Raw genomic sequence first — 20,364 nt, 5'->3', positions numbered from 1 at the left:
AGGCCACTGAGTTCACATTAGAGACAGTCCTTGTTCCCCTTACTAGGGAACCTACTTGGACACTAAGCTGCCATGGGCTACATCTGAGCAAGGGTTCTAGGTTATCTCCATGAATGATCCTTGGTTGGAGTACCAGTCTCAGAAAAGACCCTTGGGCCCAGATTTTTTTTCTCTCCTTGTGGAGCTCCTTATCCCTCCAGATCTTTCTATCTTTCCCTTCTTTCATAAGATTCCCTGCACTTTGCCCAAAGTTTAGCTATGAGTCTCAGCATCTGCTTTGATACACTGCTGGGCAGAGTTTTTCAGAGGCCCTCTGTGGTAGGCTCCTGTCCTGTTCCCTGTGTTCTTCCTCTTCTGATGTCTATCCCATTTTTGCCTTTCTGAATGAAGATTGAGCATCTTATCCAGGGTCCCCCTTCTTGATTAGCTTCCTTAGGTGTACAGATTTTAATATGTTTATCCTATATTATATGTCTAATATCCACTTATAGGTGAGTATATACCATGTGTGTCTTTCTGCTCCTGGGATAGCTCACTTAGGATAATCTCTAGTTTCCACCATTTGCCTGCAAATTTCATGGTTTCCTTGTTTTTAATTGCTGAATAGTATGCCATTGTGTAAATGTACCACAATTTCTGTACCCTTTCCTCAACTGAGGGACGTCTGGGTTGTTTCCAGCTTCTGGCTATTACAAATAAGGCTGTTACAAACATGGTTGAGCAAATGTCCTTGTTGTATACTTGAGTATCTTTTCGATATATGCCTAGGAGTGGCATAGCTGGATCTTGAAGTAGCACTATTCCTAATTGTCTGAGAAAGTGACTGGTTTTTCCAAAGTGGTTGTACAAGTTTACATCCCTACCTGCAATGGAGGAGGGATCCCCTTTCTCCACATCCTCTCCAGCATGTGTTGTCATTTGAGTTCTTGATCTTAGCCATTCTGATGGGTGTAAGGTGAAATCTCAGGGTCATTTTGATTTGCATTTCCCTGATGAATAAGGATGTTGAGCATTTCTTTCTTTTTTTTTTTTATGGGTTTTATATGTTTATTAGTGGGGTACAGGAACAGAGGACTGGAGCTGAACCAGGTCCAGACGGGATGGGGACTCCCAGCCCTACACCAACAGAGATCGTGCCAGATGCAGCTGTGGCCCGGTGCTGCGGCAGGCTGGGCCGGCTCTCAAAAGACCGTCCTTCAACACACTTCCTGTCTCATGTGCCCAGATGGTAATGGGCAGCAGAGGATCAGGATTAGCCTAGAGGGAAGCTCCACCAGAAAGGGGCATGCAGGTGAGCCATCACGAGGATATGGAAGGCTCAGAGAAATGGTCCCTTTTGCACTGAGGCAGAAGGATTCATGAGATAGCTTCAACCTGAGAATCCTGGTATGGCTAATAAAGACAAAGGCAGCGGGGTTGGCAGCAAAGAACGGCAAGAAGCGAGCGAGTGAGTGATGGCAAACAGAGGGGTTTCCCGGCAGAGACTCCAGAGAAAACCACAGCTAGGCAGAAACGGGCGCCCGGCTGTCAGTCTATCTCATGGTTTTCTTTGTGGGTGAGCCCAAAGCCACGTTCTTTCCTGAAACTTCCTTAAATTCACTGGTGCTACCCAGCCTGGTCTTGGTCTCTCCATGGGGGCTGCAATTCCCGCTACCGGTGAAGCAGCCCCCAGACAGGATGCCGTAGCCCCCACCAACGGAGCTGGGCCGGTAGCCATAGGCACCAGTGCTACCGAACCCAAAACCAGCCCCTCCGCTGGTCCCAGGCGCAGAGCTGCTGATGACGGAAATGCTCACGGAACTGGTGTGTTCTCCAGACATCCTGCACTCCTCGCCCTCCAGCAGCTTGCGGTACGTGGCGATCTCGATGTCCAGGGACAGCTTCACACTCATCAGCTCCTGGTGTTCACGCAGCATTCGTGCCAGCTCCTCCTTGGTCTGCTGCAGAGCACCTTCCAGCTCATCCAGCTTGGCCCGGGCATCCTTGAGGACGCAGTCGCCTCGCTGCTCGGTGTCAGCAATGGCCGTCTCCAGGTTGGAGCACTGCTTCTTCACACTCTCGATTTCTGATCGCAGTCTCTGGATGAGCCGGGTCAACTCCGAGATCTCGTTCTTGGTGTGCTTGAGGTCATCCCCGTGCCGGCCGGCTGCCAGCTGCAGCTCCTGGAACTTGGTCTGGTACACTGTCTCAGCCTCGGCCTTGCTCTTCAGGGCGATCTCCTCGTACCGAGCTTGGACCTCGGCAATGATGCTGTCCAGGTCCAGGCTGCGGTTGTTGTCCATGGACAGGATGACGGACGTGTTGCTGATGTGTGACTGCATCTGGGCAATCTCCCCCTCGTACAGACACTTGAGGAATTTGATCTCGCCGTCCAGGGCGTCCACCTTGCTCATGTACGCTGCGTCCACATCCTTCTTAAGCACCACAAATTCGTTCTCCGCAGTCGTGCGTTTGTTTATCTCTTCCTCGTACCTCTTCTTGCAGTCCTCCACCGTGTCCCGCATGCCCCTCAGCTCTGAGTCCAGCCGTACTCTGTCCCCAGACACTGTGTCCAGCTGCTTTTGCAGGCTGCTGATGTGGGCCTCATATACAGGCTCCAGGTTCTTCCTGCAGTTGTTCAGGTCCAGCTGTTGCAGCAGCTCCCACTTGGTCTCCAGCACCTGGTTCTGCTGTTCTAGGAAACGCACCTAGAAGGCTCCTCAAAATGCAGACTGCACAGGCTCGGCATCCTGCACCTCCCAAGGCTCCTGCGGCCTCTCCTTTACCTGCATTCTAAGTCTCACTGCCTCTGCCCCGAGACACCTTCCAAATGAAGCTCTCTCATATTTTCACAGGCCTTTGGTCCTGTCTCTCCCTCAGCCCTGGTGCCCAGGGTACCGTCTGCTACCTCTCTGCTCTGTCCTGTGGTGTGTCTGTATCCTGGGAAGGGGTCCCATCCGAGCATTTCTTTAAGTGTTTCTCTGCCATTTGATATTTCTCTACAGAGAACTCTCTGTTTAGCTCTGTACCCCATTTTTTAATTAGATTACTTGATTTGTTGCTGTTTAACTTCTTGAGTTCTTTATATATTCTGGATATTATATCGTTTATATAAAGCAGAGGGAAACACAATCCTAGTGACTTTTGAAAAAATACTGCTTTAGAAAATGATCAATGAGCTTACACTATGAATATTTATTTTAATTTGTTGTTCATGTGTATGCTGACATACTGAAATAAAATCAATTATAGGAATTATTTCCAAAGGTAACTTAGACTGAAAATTTTCATCTATATTACTTATGAATTATAAATGCTTACAGGGAATCTTACTTTAATTGCCTAACAACAATTTATTTTCAACTGTACCTGCAATGCTTTTTGTTATCACATGCTTTTCCTAACCACTGCCAGAAAATTAATAAATACCTTAATAAGAGTAATCATTAAAATAATAATTTTAGATCACATATTTCCATAAAGAAATATAAATATATTCAAATGCACTGAATAAATTTTACACATAAAGACAGATTTTTCTGGGCCCAATTATTAAAAATAGCCAACATCCCTATGAATATAATTATGTAGCAATCCTGTGGCCTAATTGAACTAGCTAAAACTCAGACACATAATAAAATATACAGCAAAGCAACAAATACAAAATGCTGGGTGACTGCACGAAAACAAGGTCATGCTGATTCAGAAATTTATCTGTCCATAAAAAGTTCAAAACTACAAGCTAGATATCAAACACTTCATAAAAACAAGGTCATATTCTTTTCAATATGTAGTCAAAATGTGTTGGCTTTTTCTAATAAGCAAATTAAGAGGTTACTATAGACCTTATAAAATAATAACAGCACCTTCTTTTTTATTTTTATTTTTTAAATTTTTTATATTAACCACAGGTTATTTACTTTGTATCCCAGCCGTAGCCCCCTCCTTCATTCCCTCCCAATCCCACGCTTCCTCCCTCGTCTTCTCCCTGCCCCTTTCCAAGTCCATTAACAGGGGAGGACCTCCTCCCCCTCCATCTGACCCTAGCTTATCAAGTCTCCTCAGGACTGGCTGCAATGTCTTCTTCTGTGGCCTAGCCGGACTGCTTTTCCCTTGTGGGAGGGGAGTGGAAGAGCTTGCTATTGAGTTCATGTCAGAAATAGTCCCTGTTTCCCTTATTAGAGAACCCATTTGGACACTGAGCTACCATGGGCTATATCCGAGCAGGGGTTCTAGGTTATATCTATACATGGTCCTTGGTTGGAGGAACAGTCTCATGAAAGACCCCTACGCCCTGGTATATTTGGTCCTTCTGGCACTCCTGTACTCTCCAGGTCTTATTAACACCCTCTTCTTTCATATGATTCCCTGCACTCTGCAGATGGTTTGGTTATGAGTCTTAGTATCTGCTTTGATATACTGCTAGGTAGAGTCTTTCAGAGGCTGTGGTAGGCTCCTGTCCTGTTTCTTGTTTTCTTCTACATCCAATGTCCATCCCATTTGTCTTTCTAAGTGAGGATTGGTCATCTTACCCCGAGTCTTCTTTCTTGTTTATCTTCTTTAGGTGTAAAGATTTCAGTATATTTATCCTATCTCAGATCTATATAAGTGAGTGTATACCATGTGTGTCTTTCTGCTTTTGGGATACCTCACTCAGGATGATCGTTTCTAGGTCCCACCATTTGCCTGCAAGTTTCATGATTTCCTTGTTTTTAATTGCTGAGTAGTATGCCATTGTGTAAAGGTACCACAATTTCTGTATCCATTCCTCAACTGAGGGATATCTGGGTTGTTTCCAGTTTCTGGCTATTACGAATAAAGGGGCTACAAACATGGTTGAGCAAATGTCCTTGTTGTATACTTAAGCATCTTTTGGATATATGCCTAGAAGTGGTATAGCTGGATCTTGAGGAATCACTATTCCTATTTGTCTGAGAAAGCGCCAGATTGATGTCCAAAGTGGTTGTACAAGTTTGCATTCCCACCAGCAATGGAGGAGGGTTCCCCTTTCTCTGCATCCTTTCCAGCATGTGTTGTCACTTGAGGTTTTTATCTTAGTCATTCTGATGGGTGTAAGGTGAAATCTCAGGGTCATTTTGATTTGCATCTCCCTGATGGCTAAGGAGCATTTCTTTACATGTTTTTCTGCCATTCTACAGTCCTCTACAGAGAGTTCTCTAACTCCATGCCCCATTTTTTAATTGGATTACTTGATTTGTTGCTTTTTAACTTCTTGAGTTCTTTATATATACTGGATGTTAGCCCTCTGTCAGATAAAGGGTTGGTGAAAATCCTTTCCCAGTCTGTAGGCTGTCGTTTTGTTTTGATGACAGTGTCTTTTGCTTTACAGAAGCTTTTCAGTTTCATGAGGTCCCATTTATTTATTGTTGCTCTTAGAGCCTGTGCTATAACAGCACTTCAAATTGATTTAGTAACAGTATATAAAATAAATTATAATAATTTATTGATGCTGCGATGTACCAAAGCTTTTGTGTACACAGGAAATAATTATGCAGTTAAACATTTCTGTATTTTTCTTTCTTTTTAAAGATTTCTTTATCTTATTATGTATACAATGTTCTGCCTACATGTACACCTGAACGCCAGAAGAGGGCACTAGATTTTATTATAGATGGTTGTGAGCCACCATGTGGTTGCTGAGGATTGAACTCAGGACTTCTAGAAGAGCAAAGTAGTGCTCTTAACTTCAGAGCCATCTCTCCAGCCCCCATTTCTGATTTTTCATTTAATTATTTTTATATGCCATATCACTCAGCTAAATAAATGTTTAACCTTTAGTATATTTTAGTTAAAATGTTTTGAGCATGTAATATTCTCTCTCTTGGAAGGAATCTAGAGTGACAAGTTGTCTTATTTCACAAAACTCTAAGTTAAACTGAGACTTAAAAGACTTTCTAAAAAATCATATGTATGTGTGTTTTGCCTCCACTTATGGTTGTGTACCAGAAGAAAGTAATGGATTCCCTGGGACTGGGGTTACAGACAGTTTTATGAGCCACCACTTGGGCTCAGGGAATCAAACTCTGTTCCTTGGGAGAGCAGCCAGTGCTATTAACTGTTGGGCCATTTCTACAGTACCAAGACTGTTTTGTATACCAAGTGATACAGGCACAAATTCAGATAAAGTTCTTGGAAGGTGAGATAAGCTACCCTTCCCTAGAATCACCATTGTGCAATGTATTTTATTATAATGTAGACAGTGATATATGGTATAGTCCCTTTATTTATCCAAAACAAAATATCTAATAGTAAATTAAAGGTAAGTGCTATTTTTCACACTATTGTAGTTCCTCAGTATTTAAAAAACATTTACTAAACCAGTTTTAAGGCTGCCTGGCACCTCAGAGCAGTAAGAGAGTAAGAGGGAACTATCCATGCTCTTCTAAGAAGCCCTACTCCCCCATGAAGAGATAAAAAGAGAAAAAAAAAAAAAACTAAGAAAAGGATAAATTAAAATGAAGATCAAGATAATTCCAAGGACAAACAAGGCAATAGTATCAAGTACAGTAGCTACTTGTTACTTAAAAGTCTAGCCTTGCCCTGTTCACTATATAATAGACTTTTGTTTAAGATGCAGCTTTGAAAAGAAAAGAGAATGGAGAAAGAGCTAGAAAAAACACAGAAGCTACAATTCACTTTTATTCTTTTTTTTTTCTTTCCAATTCTTTTATTCTTTTTTTTAAATTTTTTTAATTACACTTTATTCACTTTGTATCCCCCCGTAAACGCCTCCCTCCTCCCCTTTCAATCCTACCCTCCCTCCCCCTTCTTCAAGCATGCCCCTCCCCAAGTCCACTGATAGGGGAGGACCTCCTCTCCTTCCTTCTGATCTTAGTCTATCAGGTCTCATCAGGAGTGGCTGCATTGTCCTCTTCTGTGGCCTGGTAAGGCTGCTCCCCCCTTAGGGGGAGGTGATCAAGGAGCAGGCCAATCAGATTATGTCAGAGGCAGTCCCTCTTCCCATTACTATGTAACCCACTTGGACACTGAACTGCCATGGGCTACATCTGTGCAGGGGTTCTAGGTTATCTCCATGCATAGTACTTGGTTGGAGTATGAGTCTCTGGGAAGGTCCCTGTGTTCAAATTTTCTGGTTCTACTGCTCTCATGGAGTTCCTGTCCTCTCCAGAAAAAAAATAAATAAATAAAAAATAAAACATTTCTATGTTGTGTTTTCTTCTAGTAAATCTAAGGAAGGCATTTTGTCCAAAAGAAGGTACTGGTTTCTATATTTTTCTCTTATGTGCCCTCTTTCGTCTTTTAAACAGAAACAATCTGGCAACAGTTTTTGTTTGTTTGTTTTTTCTAGTGAGAGCATTTTCACAACCTCATCTAACCAAGTTTCTTCTTCGCCTATTAATCACCATTGAGTATCTTTGTCATGGCTGAGCTTGTTTTATTTGTCTTTACCTCATTATTTGCTTGTTTTTATCATGTGATGCGATGTGATGTGGAGGGAGGGGGAAGCAACTAAACTACAAACTTAATTTGAGAATTCTGGTATCCAAAGAGAAGGACCAGCAACTCTGCCATGAAAAAAAAAAAAAAAAAAAAGAATCAGAGGTGCCTGGGAACAAAAGTGACAAAGAGTAAGATCTCACTTTTATTCTTAAAGGAGAGGATGTGCAGGGATTCTTCCAGGCTCGCGCCTGCAATGACTATACAGAGAGACGGCTGCACTGAGACAGTTCTTTTCTGTAGTAGGGTCTGTTCACCTCACTGGCTTGGAGAGCATTCTCTAAGAAAGAATTTGATAACCATAGGATAGCCCTATTAAGTCTTCATGAATATGTCTATCATTAGACCTTTCAAGCATTAAATAAGTTGTGGGTTGGAGTGATAGCTCAGCACTTAGGAGCACTACAGTTCAACCACTGGGCTATAAACCCCAGTACCAGAGGACCCAACGCTTGGTTTAGGCCTCCAAGGAAACTGACTGTACATGGTGCACACACACACGTACTCAAAACACCTATTCATGCCTAACATTAAAAAAATTTAATTAAATAAAGATTCATTAATTCAACATGTATTTCCTGGCCATATTTTATGTGCTACTTTTTTCTTTTGCCACAGCTATCAAAACAGAAAAAAAAATAGTTGTTAAAATTTGTTGGTTAAATATCTAATGAGAAAGTTCTAATGTCAGTTTGGGTGCCAGGCAGGTTTTCTGGAGAAGAGGACATAACAGACTTTTACACAAAGTCCACATCATGTGCAAAGAAAGACTAAAAGTTTAACTTTAGTATACAAACATTTTGCTATATTCTGTGAAAAGTGGGGATTTATATAGCCTTAGTCCCAAACAGAATACCTGTAATTTATATCTTACAGAACACTAAATCAGTTTATCAATGTATTTGCTCAACTATGTTCATAGCAGCTTAATTCGTAATAGCCAGAATCTGGAAACAACCTAGATGTCCCTCAACTGAAGAACAGATAAAGAAACTGTGTATATTTACACAATGGAATACTACTCAGCTATTAAAAACAAGGAAATCATGAAATTTGCAGGCAAATGAACAAAATTAGAAAAGATCATCCTGAGTGAAGTAACCCAGAATCAGGAAGACATGCATGGTATAGTCTCACTTATAGGCAGATATTAGTCATGTAATATAGGATAACCATACTAAAATCCACAGGCCTAAAGAAGCTAAATAACAAAGAGGACCTTAGGAAGGATGTTTAATTCTCATTCAGAAGGCCAAACAAGATAGACATTGGAAGTAGGAGAAAAGCATGAACAGGACAGGAGCCTAGGTGGTTGAAGAGAGGAAACAGAATGGAAGGCTACCATAGATGCCCTCTGAAAGACTCCACCCAGCAGGGGATCAAAGCAGATGCTGAGACTCATAGCCAAACTTTGGGCAGAGCTCAAGGAGTCTTATGGAGGAGTCCGGGGATAGAAGTACCTGGAGGGGACAAGGAGACCAACAGAGCCAACAAATCTGGGCCCAGGGGGTCCTGCAGAGACTGATGAACCAACCAAGAACCATGCATGGAGAGGGCCTAAATCCCCTGTTCAGATGTAGCCGATGGGCGGCTCAGGCTTCATGTGGGCTCCCAAGTAAGGGGAGCAGGGGTTATCTCTGACATGGACTGTTGACCACTCTTTGATCATGTCCTCCTGGTAGGGGAACATTGCCAGGCCAGGGAGGAAGAAAATGCAGAGGAATGAGACTTGATAAGCTGGGGTCAGATGGTAGGGAACGGAGGCTCTCCCTTTCTGAGAAATAGGGGAGGGGAATAGGGGAGAAGAGGGAAGGGGGATGGGTCTGGGAGGAGATGAGGGAGCAGGCTACATCCAGGATACAAAGTGAATAAATTGTAATAATAAGTCAATTAAAAAAGGAATTATGTTGAATAGGAGACCATACAAACAGAAAAATATGCAAATTACTCAAATCTGTTTTGTAAACAGTTATCTCCAAAGTGTTACCACAAAATATCAGCAATAACTCATGCTCTAAAACTGCTCTGCATTCAATCACAAGCTTTATTTTTTTCAAATAAAAGATGCTGACAATGCTGTTCACATAGGGAGATTGAAGACACACACACACACACGTGCACACACATACCATACATATATATACAAACACCTTTTTTGCAAAGGTTGAAAATGTAGTTTCACAACAGAAATTAATGTTTTTTTGTTATCAATATTGTAAATTTGTAACATAATTACAAGCAATTATGTGGCCATTAGTGGCAAACATTTGTGCCCATTATTATATTGATGAATTCACATTATTTTTGTATATTTGTCATAAATATATGATATAAATATTATTATTATTATGTACATTCAAGGATAGGCTAACTGAGGCTTGATGAAATTTCGGCATTTTGCTCAGTGATATACATTCACTAAGACAAGGGAACTGAATTTACACCAGGTTTATATATTCATAGAACCTGTTATACTGTTCGTATGACAGTGATTAGAAATCTTTAAAAGAATGACTTTATACACATATATAACCACTATACACAGGTAACTACATCTGTGAATACAGAGAGACTATCCCGGAGAAGTCAATGTCCATGCAAGTTGTCACTACTATACCTACGCCCTAGGCAGGGCACCAGCTCAGCTGATGGCGCACTTGCCTTGCATGCATGAAGCCCTAGGCTTCATCCCCAACACTGGAAAACAAAGGATCTCAATCTATCTGTTAGTGGGTTGGTCACTTCCTTTAATATTCATTGCATTTCCTTAAAAAATGATCATGTATTTGGAAAATTAATATCCCCACAGTATCGGTCAAATTTTAGAACCATAAGGACAGTGCATATTTCAACGGTAGCCATAAAAGCCAAGGGTGGTTGTACATGCCTATAATCCCAGCACTTTCAGAAGTGGAGACAAGAGCAACAGAAGTTCAAGGCCAGCCTCATCTACATAAGTGAATTTGAAACCAACATGGGCTACATAAGAGCCTACCTCAAAAAAACAACCAATCAAACCAAAACTCACAAAGGATTCACTTACTCGTTTTCAGTTGCTCTTCTTTAGAACATCCCATTCTGTCAACGCTTTGCTGATCTGACTTAGAATTTTACTTCTTGTTTTACTACATATATATATGATCACACTATTTACTAACAAAAATATTTATTCAGATATTGATTAAATTCTGTCTTAAATCATGCCTTCCCCTAAAACAACAACTGGAAATGAAAAGCAGGGTGAATAACAAAGTACTTCACAGCTGTTCCTCTTTGAACAAACAATACCCAGAAGACACATCCTTAAACTTAAGTTTGATCCATCCTGTTTGCTTCTTACCTCAGGCTGACTGGAGATATTCAAAATGAGCGCCCAGAGCTCAGCCCTCAGTGCCGTGGGACTTCCTTGTCTGATGTATTGCTGAGCAGCAGCGCTATCCTGCTGTGCTAGAACTGTCAAATGTATACGATAATCCTGTTAGAAAATTCACAATGCAAGGAGCACCTCAGGGATCTCTCATTATGAAGCAACGTCTCAGGCTCTGCCCCTGACATACGTGCATTTTCCATTGTCTTCCTTCCACTCTCTGGGTTTTGAGATGACGCTAGCACACAGCCCAAGGGGTTCAAGTCTTGAGCCCCCAGCTCCTCCTCAGCCTGACAAGAGCTCTCAGTGTTGAGATCACTGTGCTTTCCCACAGCTCCACAGATCTACAACTCCTAAGGAGACTGATGTCTGGCTTCTGTGACTGAGCAGAGCCTCACCCTTGGAACCGGTAATTTTCATAAATGTAGCTACCAAGTCATGGCACTCTGTATTTCCACATACAGCACTAGACAGGCAAAATTCTGCCCAAGAATAATGTGGCCGAATGTGACAACACCCATTTTACCAAATGGCTTCTTAGCTCTGTACAAATTTGAAATAAAATGGAAAAGAAATGCAAAACAAAGACTAATAAACTTTCAACAAAATTATCCTTAAGCACCCATTTTTAAAAAAATCAGTATAGTATCATTTTGCTTTTGTTTTTATTTTCTTTAATTAAAATATGAACTATTCAACCTGAAAATAAAAAACTCACAAACTAAAAGCAAACAAAAAAATGAGATATACTACACAACCAATGTTCATATAATAGAACCATTCTCTTGTTTCCTTTCAAAGGGAAGAGGAAATATTCTACTAGACATGATAAAAAGAGACAAAGACAGCATGATAAGTTTTAAAGAGTATTCTTTATCTGAATGTTTAATGAAAGAGGCCAAACCCACAAAAGAGGTCTTTGAAATTAACATGACTTTGAAAAATTGAAGTAGGGACATTGGTACATGACAGTAATTGTCATACAGTTCAGTCTGACACAAAGCCTTATTTGCACCTCAAAGGCAATAAAGGATGTACAGAAACAAGAAAATGAGTTTCCAAAGATGGGCAATTGTTATCCAGGATGTGGAGACCTGCTACATTTATTAAACTCTATCATTTTGAGCCATTTTGAGGGATTTAAGGGCTCCATCCTCTCCTGATGCAGGAGCATGCCCTCATTAGCCCTAATGAGAGGTGTGTAGATGCATCAAAAAGGAAGCTGCCTCCTTGATTGTGAGATAAGATTCTGCTGCAGAGTGCTTGACTCTCATGAGGCTGATGAATGCTGGTCTGCATTTCCTGTTCAGTGAGCCAGCTGTGTGCTTCATTTACATTTACTGAGACAGCTAACATACCGCATTTTGCTTCTAAATAAAGATTCCTGTTAGATTACCTGCTCGGTTAAATATTATGACTCTCCAGTGCTTCACTTTTCAGAGAACAAATTTCAGCTGAGGCTACTTCATGAGGACAGTTACCTAGAACAGTCTCATTTTTAAATAGGTTTTAATGAATCTAAGCTTACCTTTTTGCCCAATACGCACATGCTCATTTTCAAAAAGTTCTGAAAATATGAAAGAAAATAAAATTATTAAACACAAACATTATCAACTACATTTAGAATAAGAAGCATTTTTCCTGGTACTAATACTTCTAATTATTTTTAAAATTGGATAACTATATAGAAAACATAGGAATTTCGGGTTTGTTTTGTTGTTGTTGTTTTGAGACAGAACCTTGTTGCCAGGCTGGACTTAATCTCACTAAGTAGCCTGGGAAGGCTTTAAGAGCACAACCCTGTTGCTTCAGCCTTCTAAGCGCAAGGCACACACTACCACACCTGGCTCTGAAAACTTCAATAAGCAGCCTAAACATGGAAAAGCCTTTTCCTAAGTTGTTACAGTGAGTTCACACTCTTAATTGGGGAGGAAAAAATGGGAAAACTAAGGTTTCTTTAGTTAAAACAGAATATATTCTCATACAAAAATATTTCTGTCCATTCAAAAAGAAGTCATTCAAAGAATTATTTGTTATTAATATCAATTCAGGGGCTGGAGAGACAGCTCAGGGTTAAGAGCAGTCACTCAAGAGGACCTGAGATCTGATCACACAATTACATGACACAAACATACAGAAGTACATACTCACACATGCATGTACACACACATACACACACTACATAAATAAAACTTAAAAATTCATTCAGGAAAAAAGTTCTTTGAATTAAAAAAAAAAATCTTGTTAGCAGCTTCCTTTATAAAGTGCTGTTTCCAGTCCAGCTAGATTAAAATTTATCTCCGCACAGCCTACCTCTTCTAGGTGCAAGCTTCGCCTCCTGAATGCCATTTAAATGCTTTCGCTGGAATGGCTGCTTTTTAAAATATATCAATGATAATGCAAGCAAACTCATTAACTATAGCATGCTAAAATAAACTTCTGTTCACACACAAAAAAGAACACCACTAAGAGAGTTTGGACAAGATAGGTTTCTGAATATATTTGTAACATATATATTTGGCAAAAGACCTGTATCCATAATTTATAAAGATGGGAAGAAGCACGCAACTGTATGACACAAATAAGCCAAGCATTTGAAAAGGTTCTTTACCAACAGTGGTAGCTTATAAAGATGAGGAAAAAGCTGCTTGACCATATTAGTCATCAGAAAAACAATTGGAACCAATATGAAACATGGAGCCACCATTGTGGTAAAAACAAGAGACTGGGAATTTGAGATTAAAAAAAAAAAAATGGAGCAAATGAACCTCTCAAATAGAGTTGGTGAGAGTGTAAGTTGGCATGACGAGTTAGGAAAGCTGGGGATATCCACTGACATTGTTCACGTGCACATGAGAGGACAACTATCAGCTCACTCTCAGGTATATGCCCTACGATGTACGTCACATCAAGTGGCCTGTGAAAATATATTCATTGCAGGACAAGTGATGAAAACTAAATGGTGGGAATAACTCAAATGACATCAACAAACAAGATAGGCAGTAGTAGTTACATGTGGTGGATCACAATACAGAAATGGAACAAATAATTTTACAGTTCTTCATAACACTATGGACCTTATAGACAACTGTAACCCATGGAAAACTGACACAAGTGTGTACCGTGAATAATTCCAAATAGGCCACACCAGCCCTATGGTGTTTTAAGCAGGACAGCTGTTACTATGGGGTGTTAATTGGTATCTGTGCACAGTGGTCTTCTAAACTGTTGTGATACACTGTTTCTTGATTGGTTGGAGGTCATACAGTATTTCAACTTTGTAATCCACTGATCTGCATAAAGATGGCTTGTGTACTTGGAAGCTAACTCTTGTCACTAATTAAATACCACATAGGAAATACTAACCAGGAGGCACTTGTGTAGAGTCATCAATACCCAGCTGTCCTGTACTTAAGCCAAGCTCTATAAAGCATTCTTTCTGAAAAGTAACACATGGAGAATTAGCACATATCTCAGGCCCGGGTGCATGGGAAAAGATTACTTCACCTAAATATCAACACATAAATCACATGTAAAATGAATCTGTTTCATATAAATACCTAAAAAACCAAAAGAACAGTAATGGACCCTAAACATTAAGGAACAGAATAACGATAGCTGTGTAATGTAGATACGGCTATGCATCATTTTCACATGAAATAAACATGACTAAAAAAGTGATAGATAGCATCTAGGAAAAATTATATACATAATGAGAAAAGAAATGTAAACTTTCAGTATTTTTCTGGTACAGGACCTTCGCTAATATTTTTCATTCCATCACTTTTTCCTGTCTAAAACTTTTTACTTTGAACCCTTTAGTTAGTATAAATAATGACAATGTCTTCTTTAAAAAAAAAAAAATGCCTTTTTCGGTAACATACAAATCACATAGAAAGAGATGATACTGATGTATAAAGTTTTATATATATATATATATATATATATATATATAAATAATATTATATAAAACATGAACCCAGGCAAGCACATGCCGATGTCTCTCCCCTGACTTTTTTCCTTCTCTTCCTTCCTCCCCACCCCAGGGCCACTCACTCACATCATACGAATCCATTTTATCTAACATCATTGTCCCATATTACCAACATGTCTCTCTGTGTTTTCTATGATTTGGCATCTTACTCTGATGTTAACAAACCAAACATCGCAAATACCCAAAACAAACTCATTTTTTAGTAAAATTGAACTATTAAGTGCTCAGCTAAAATAAGGATGAAATTAGATTTATTCATAAGACTTCCTTCACTTATCTGGGACAAAAATAACATCTGTATTTTGTAAGCATAGAAAACCTCATACTGTTTGTACTATTTTATTCTACAAGAAATTAAATACTTCTATTAATGGTTGCTTCAATGCTTTATAACTATTTGGTAAACCAAACTTCCCTCTCCTTTAAAACAGAAATAACGTTATTTTTCCAAATCATCTGTTATGTAGGTTAGTGAGTTTCATGGTTCTTCCATTTCAACAACAGTCTTCCATGTATTTTATGACACTTCTTTCACTGAATCGTTATTAGTGACTATACATCTCAGGTTAAGAATAACATTGATCTGGACACTAAAACACAAATCTAGGGCCAAAAAACACTTCAATGCTAAGTTCTGTAATAAAAATGTAGAGTTTTACTTATGACATGTGAGATTTGAATGTCCAATTTCCATGTCATTGCTCTAGACTATTCTTCATTCAACCTTAGCAACCTCCCAATTTCCACAAAATTGATCATAGGGAGTGTGCCTCCTCAGAAGCCTTCCTTGCTATTCCAGACTGAAAAAAACGCACTGTTAATAAATTATCTCTTTTCAGCCTCAACCTAAACATTTACTCCCACTGTAGTAAAACTGTCCTTTTACTGTCCACCCTCCCCCACTAGCCTGCAGTTCTTTGTGGATGACTACTATCTCCCTGGTACAAATGCCTGACCCAGCAAGTACAGAACTACTAGTGTCTAGTCCCATCTGGCTACTCCACTAGTCACAACCTCTCTTTAGAGTTAGTACATCTCCATTTCAAGACATCTACTTGAAACATAATCCAGTCATTCTGGGTCAGAATCACCCTGACACGGTGTAAGGATAGCAGAAACTAGTCCCGATGACTACAGACGAGGACTAACCATACTCTTGCATGCTACAGTACTGACCTAGCAGGCAAGATGTATGAACTGCTACAATAAAGGCATAACTGTTTCGGTGTAACTAATGACCTTCTGATTGGAGTTGAGGCCTGCTCCACAAGAGGAAATACCACATCTAGTACTATAATCCTTGTCAAAATCCATGATTGGGAGATCATAGGCCCTAGGGTAAAACCTGCAATTGTTATTTTCCCCCACAATTACTATTCTAACCAAAGAGAAGAAGAATTTCCAGAAATGGCAATGAAGAGAAAAAGTTTAAGAAAAAAGACTCCACCAAGACTCAAAACAGACTGATTCCAGATTGCAACCAGAGCTTGGGACTACCAGAAGAACATATTTTTGACACTAGTGCTGAAACACAGGCATGTCTGTTTTCTGTCTAGTGTCATTCTATACATCAAAGTTAATATGGGGCCAAGCTGTTGCCTATTCTCTTCTGTGTCACACAAAGACCAAAGCTTAAACAAAGCTTAAATCAAATACTAGTGATCATTTTATAAACTCTTATTCTCATACTCATTTATTCTCATTCTTTCTCCCATCCTTTCTCCTCCCTGTCCTTTCCCTCTGTCCCCCTCCTTCTTTCCCTCCTTTTGATCTTTGAGTTCATTGCCTCATGCTCTCAAATGGCAACAGTTTAAACATCTGGGGATTTTAAGTTCATTGCTTAAGTCTGGGAATAAGTCTGGGAGCAATGCAGCAAAGATCTCCCTAGAGTGTGGTGGGCCACCGTTAGACAGCTCTGTGCCAGCCAAGGGTGGAACGATAAGGGTTCCCCAAATCTTCACTAGCTTTTCTGGTATTCTAAAGTTGGTAGAGGGTCTGAAAGCATAGTAGCAGAGATAAGAACAAAGGTCTCACCATTCCATAGACTTTCACTTGATCCCTGTGTTAATGACTTCAGTCTTCCTACTGTAAATTGGAGGATTCTAAGTTACTAGCTGTTTGTATCTCTGGTGAGTGTGCCTCTGGCCTCCTATGGGGATGGGAAGAGTCATGTGACTCTGCACAGTGGGAAGGAGCTCCACCTGATTGTCTTCCCAGAACCTCCATTCTCAGCCCTATGGACTGCCATGGTGGGCAGCCATGGTGTCTCTGATTCTTGAGCTTTCCCAAGGTTCTATGAAGAAAACCGTTTTGCTTCTTTACTCAGTCAATTTCTAGTTAATAAAGAAAAGGCCTGCCACAGATGTCAAGAGGGAAAAACAGAAGCAGCAAATGCAGAAAGCAACCATGGCTTCGAGGAACATAAATGAAAAGGAAGTATGAAATCAGAAAAAGCATCTTCCCAGAGTTCAAGGCTGTGACCAAGACCAAGGGTGATGAAAAAAAAAATGCCAAAAGGAACCTGCTGCAGCCTTGGCTGGAGCTGGGCTGCGGAGATCATTACTATACATAGGAACCAGAAGGGAAATAGCTTTCTCCTGCTGGAGCTTTCCAAATATGCCTCCAGAACCATCCCTTTATTCACAAAATAACATGCAGCCAGCTGGCAAAAGGACGATAATCTGCTAATGCACCAGAGCAGAGTAGGGGATGTAGAGCGACAGATGATGTGGTTGCTGCATACTCGCTCTCAGCACACTGCCCTCTGGTCTGACATCTCCCTGCTTTAGATGACCTCTCCATCTTTAAAGTTCAGAGTTTCACACAGAGGCACTGACAGTGCTGCATCCTTTATTATTCTGGAATCAGTAACAAAAGGAGTGATGACACTTCATTCCACCATCAGGAACTCTCTTCACAGTTCATTTGAAAACCAATTCCTCACTGAGACAATGGGTTCCAGAGCAAAGGCAGTTTCTCTTAGTGTTTCACCATGTTCTGGGTTTCAGGAAATAACATGTGCTCTCTTAAACATCCTTTGGGGGAGGGGGCAGCCTTGCCAGGCCAAGGAGGAAGACAATGCAACCAGTCCTGATGAGACCTGATAGGCTAGGATCAGATAGAATGGGAAGAGGTCCTCCCCTATCAGCGGACTAGGGGAGGGGCATGGGAGAAGAGGGAGGGAGGGTGGAATTGGGAGGAGATGAGGGAGGAGGCTACAGCTGGGATACCAAGTGAATAAATAGTAATAAATAATAAATTTTTTTAAAAGAATGGAAAAATCCTCTTACAAATCTTATGATGTGTTCTAATCATTTTTATAGCCACATATCAGACACCTGAGTCCCAGTAAGCTGCCTCATAAATATTTGTTCTTTATTGAAATAATAGGCAAAACAGTTATAGGCCAATGCAAACTTATCTGACTTCAACACTCAAACTTGCTCTTTCTATGTACATATTTCTAACTTAAAGGATGTCACATTAGTAATTTGTTTAATGTGTCCAGGACTCTTATTATAATAGATACATGCGGCTCTACAATATTTTTCTAGTGGTTATCTTCTAATATACATTAACTTAGTCTTCAGTGTTTATACTTACCAATTCAGGAATGTCCTTTACTTTCAGAGGAACTTGGATTAAACCCAAATTAGTCCTGAAACTAAGCGAATCACCATTTTCATAATTTGGGTTGCGGAGATTAATTAATACCTTTAAAAATAAACAAGAAGCCTTGTTAGTATCTTATAAGTTTTCCCTTGCCAAACATGATAATTCTTGTTGCATCACCTCAGGCTGAAAAAGTCATTTGGGGTCATGCATGGGTCTCCAATTACACCTATAATATTTGCATATCTATCCAATAGAACATACCTCAAGAAAATCCTTAGGTGCATAAACAGGTCGAAAAAGACTTAGGTCTGGAATGAGAGTAAAACAAAATTTCAGATAATATACTAAATGACCAATAAATATGAACGTCACTTCCTATGTTTCCATAGGGATGAATCACATATTTATTGAGTATTATTTGTTGTATACTCTGAGATACTGTGAACACAGAAATAACAACACTGTCCTTGACAATTTAAACAACTGTTATAGAAGAGTTTCTTGTAAAGATTCTTTATGAGAATTTTTAAAGTGCTTAGAATACAAATAATGCATTCTCAATCACTTTCTCTGCTTGCACTATCTTTTCTCATTTCAGTTGCACCATTTCCTATTATAGCATATTGCTTGCCTAGTTTCCAGAGCCGCGTTAGCAGCGGGGCTGGGAAGGAGCGAGCCCTTGTACGCATCTGTCCAAACAATTATGCGCACCTACAATATATAGCTGCTACTCATTCTGTGTATAAAACTGACTGTGCACTAAATTTAAAGTGACAGTAAATACAATTAAAACTCTTTAAATTCTTGAAATTTACTTTTCACTAGACAATCTTTCCTCAGATCTCAACATAATTAAGTTTATAGAATTTCTACCTTAACTAAAAGGTAAGTCTCTGGAAGCTATTGAAGAGATTTTATTTACTTGTTTTATTTTTTTTCATTGTCATTTATTAATTGTATACACTGCTGAGTTTATGACATTTCATACATGGGTGTAATATATTCTCATTATCTTCAATCCACTATTACCATCTCCGCTCCTCCTGCAGTTATACTTTCTCTAGCTCCAAGCCCTCCTTCTACTTTCATGTATGCTCTCTATTGTTTTTCTTTAATTATTAATGGTGCGTGCATACATACACATAAATCTATAAGTATAACCAAGAGTCCATTTAGTGTTGCTCATAAACTTATGTTTTAGGGCTGAATACTTGGTATTATGGCCATCCCTAGGGAAGGCTAAATTTTCCTCTCTCAGCATTTGTAAAATGTCTACAGTCCATCTACAGTCCACCCCAAATCATAAGATTTTTCCCTGTCCATGTTGGTGTTATCCTTGTTCGGGTCTTATTTAGGCTACCCTACCATACTGTTGTCATTTCATGGCTACAGCTTCCCTGTCCTATATAGAAGACATAATTTCACAGCAGACACTCTGGTCCTCTGCCTTTAACAATCATTCTCCCAGTTGATAAATCTGTAACAAAACTCCTAAAATTAAGGCTCAGGGAAGATCACGGAAGAGGTGACAAAAAGATTATTTATTCTTTTATTTAAAAGGTTTTAAAATGTTGTTTTAAAAAAGGATAAATGACTTAGTATTATCCAAGCAAAGAAAACACAGCCTAAAGTTGCAAATTCTTACACTGCAAAACAGAAATCAGCAAATCAGATGTCAGGGATTAGTGAAGGTGGAAGGTCTATGCGCCTCCAGAGAAGTACTGTGTTCTTTTAGTCCAGTGACCGGTCTTGTAGGAAATACTACACATACCTGGCTCATCAGTTCCCATTTCATTCCACTTATTAAGAAGTTCTTTCTGTTCTCCAACTGGTCTCTAAAAAAATTTTTTTAATTAGTTTCAAAATCAATAACTTATTCAAGAGTTTAAATAAGGTACCATAACATATGGAAAATTTCTTTGGAATTACA

At 39.7% G+C, this 20,364-nt stretch overlaps 2 protein-coding genes across 4 annotated transcripts in view; both read right to left on the bottom strand.

Annotated features, from left to right (window-relative positions):
• Nucleotides 1-20,364, bottom strand: part of Tbc1d19 (TBC1 domain family member 19) — a 142,854-nt gene that overhangs the window by 80,678 nt on the left and 41,812 nt on the right. For all 3 annotated transcript variants that reach the window (XR_008722010.1, XM_055623932.1, XM_055623933.1), the window contains 6 exons: nucleotides 20,206-20,269; nucleotides 18,696-18,742; nucleotides 18,423-18,533; nucleotides 14,192-14,264; nucleotides 12,354-12,392; nucleotides 10,799-10,911 (listed from right to left, as the gene is read on the bottom strand). Coding sequence is in view for 2 of the 3 variants with exons in the window: in XM_055623932.1 (XP_055479907.1) it covers nucleotides 10,799-10,911; nucleotides 12,354-12,392; nucleotides 14,192-14,264; nucleotides 18,423-18,533; nucleotides 18,696-18,742; nucleotides 20,206-20,269 (447 nt within the window). In the remaining variant the exon portion in view is untranslated. The remainder of the gene's footprint in view (nucleotides 1-10,798; nucleotides 10,912-12,353; nucleotides 12,393-14,191; nucleotides 14,265-18,422; nucleotides 18,534-18,695; nucleotides 18,743-20,205; nucleotides 20,270-20,364) is intronic.
• On the bottom strand, nucleotides 1,533-2,771 carry LOC129688938 (keratin, type II cytoskeletal 73-like). The gene is made up of 2 exons (XM_055624013.1): nucleotides 2,766-2,771; nucleotides 1,533-2,687 (listed from the first exon to the last, which is right to left on the bottom strand). The coding sequence occupies exons 1-2, from the start codon at nucleotides 2,769-2,771 to the stop codon at nucleotides 1,533-1,535; spliced, it is 1,161 nt and encodes a 386-aa protein (XP_055479988.1).

The sequence above is a fragment of the Psammomys obesus genome, unplaced genomic scaffold (assembly GCF_907164565.1).
Source record: "Psammomys obesus unplaced genomic scaffold, mPsaObe1.curated_primary_1811, whole genome shotgun sequence".
NCBI lineage: Eukaryota > Metazoa > Chordata > Mammalia > Rodentia > Muridae > Psammomys > Psammomys obesus.
Note: the sequence above shows the minus strand (reverse complement) of the source record. Positions and strands in the feature narration are given on the sequence as shown.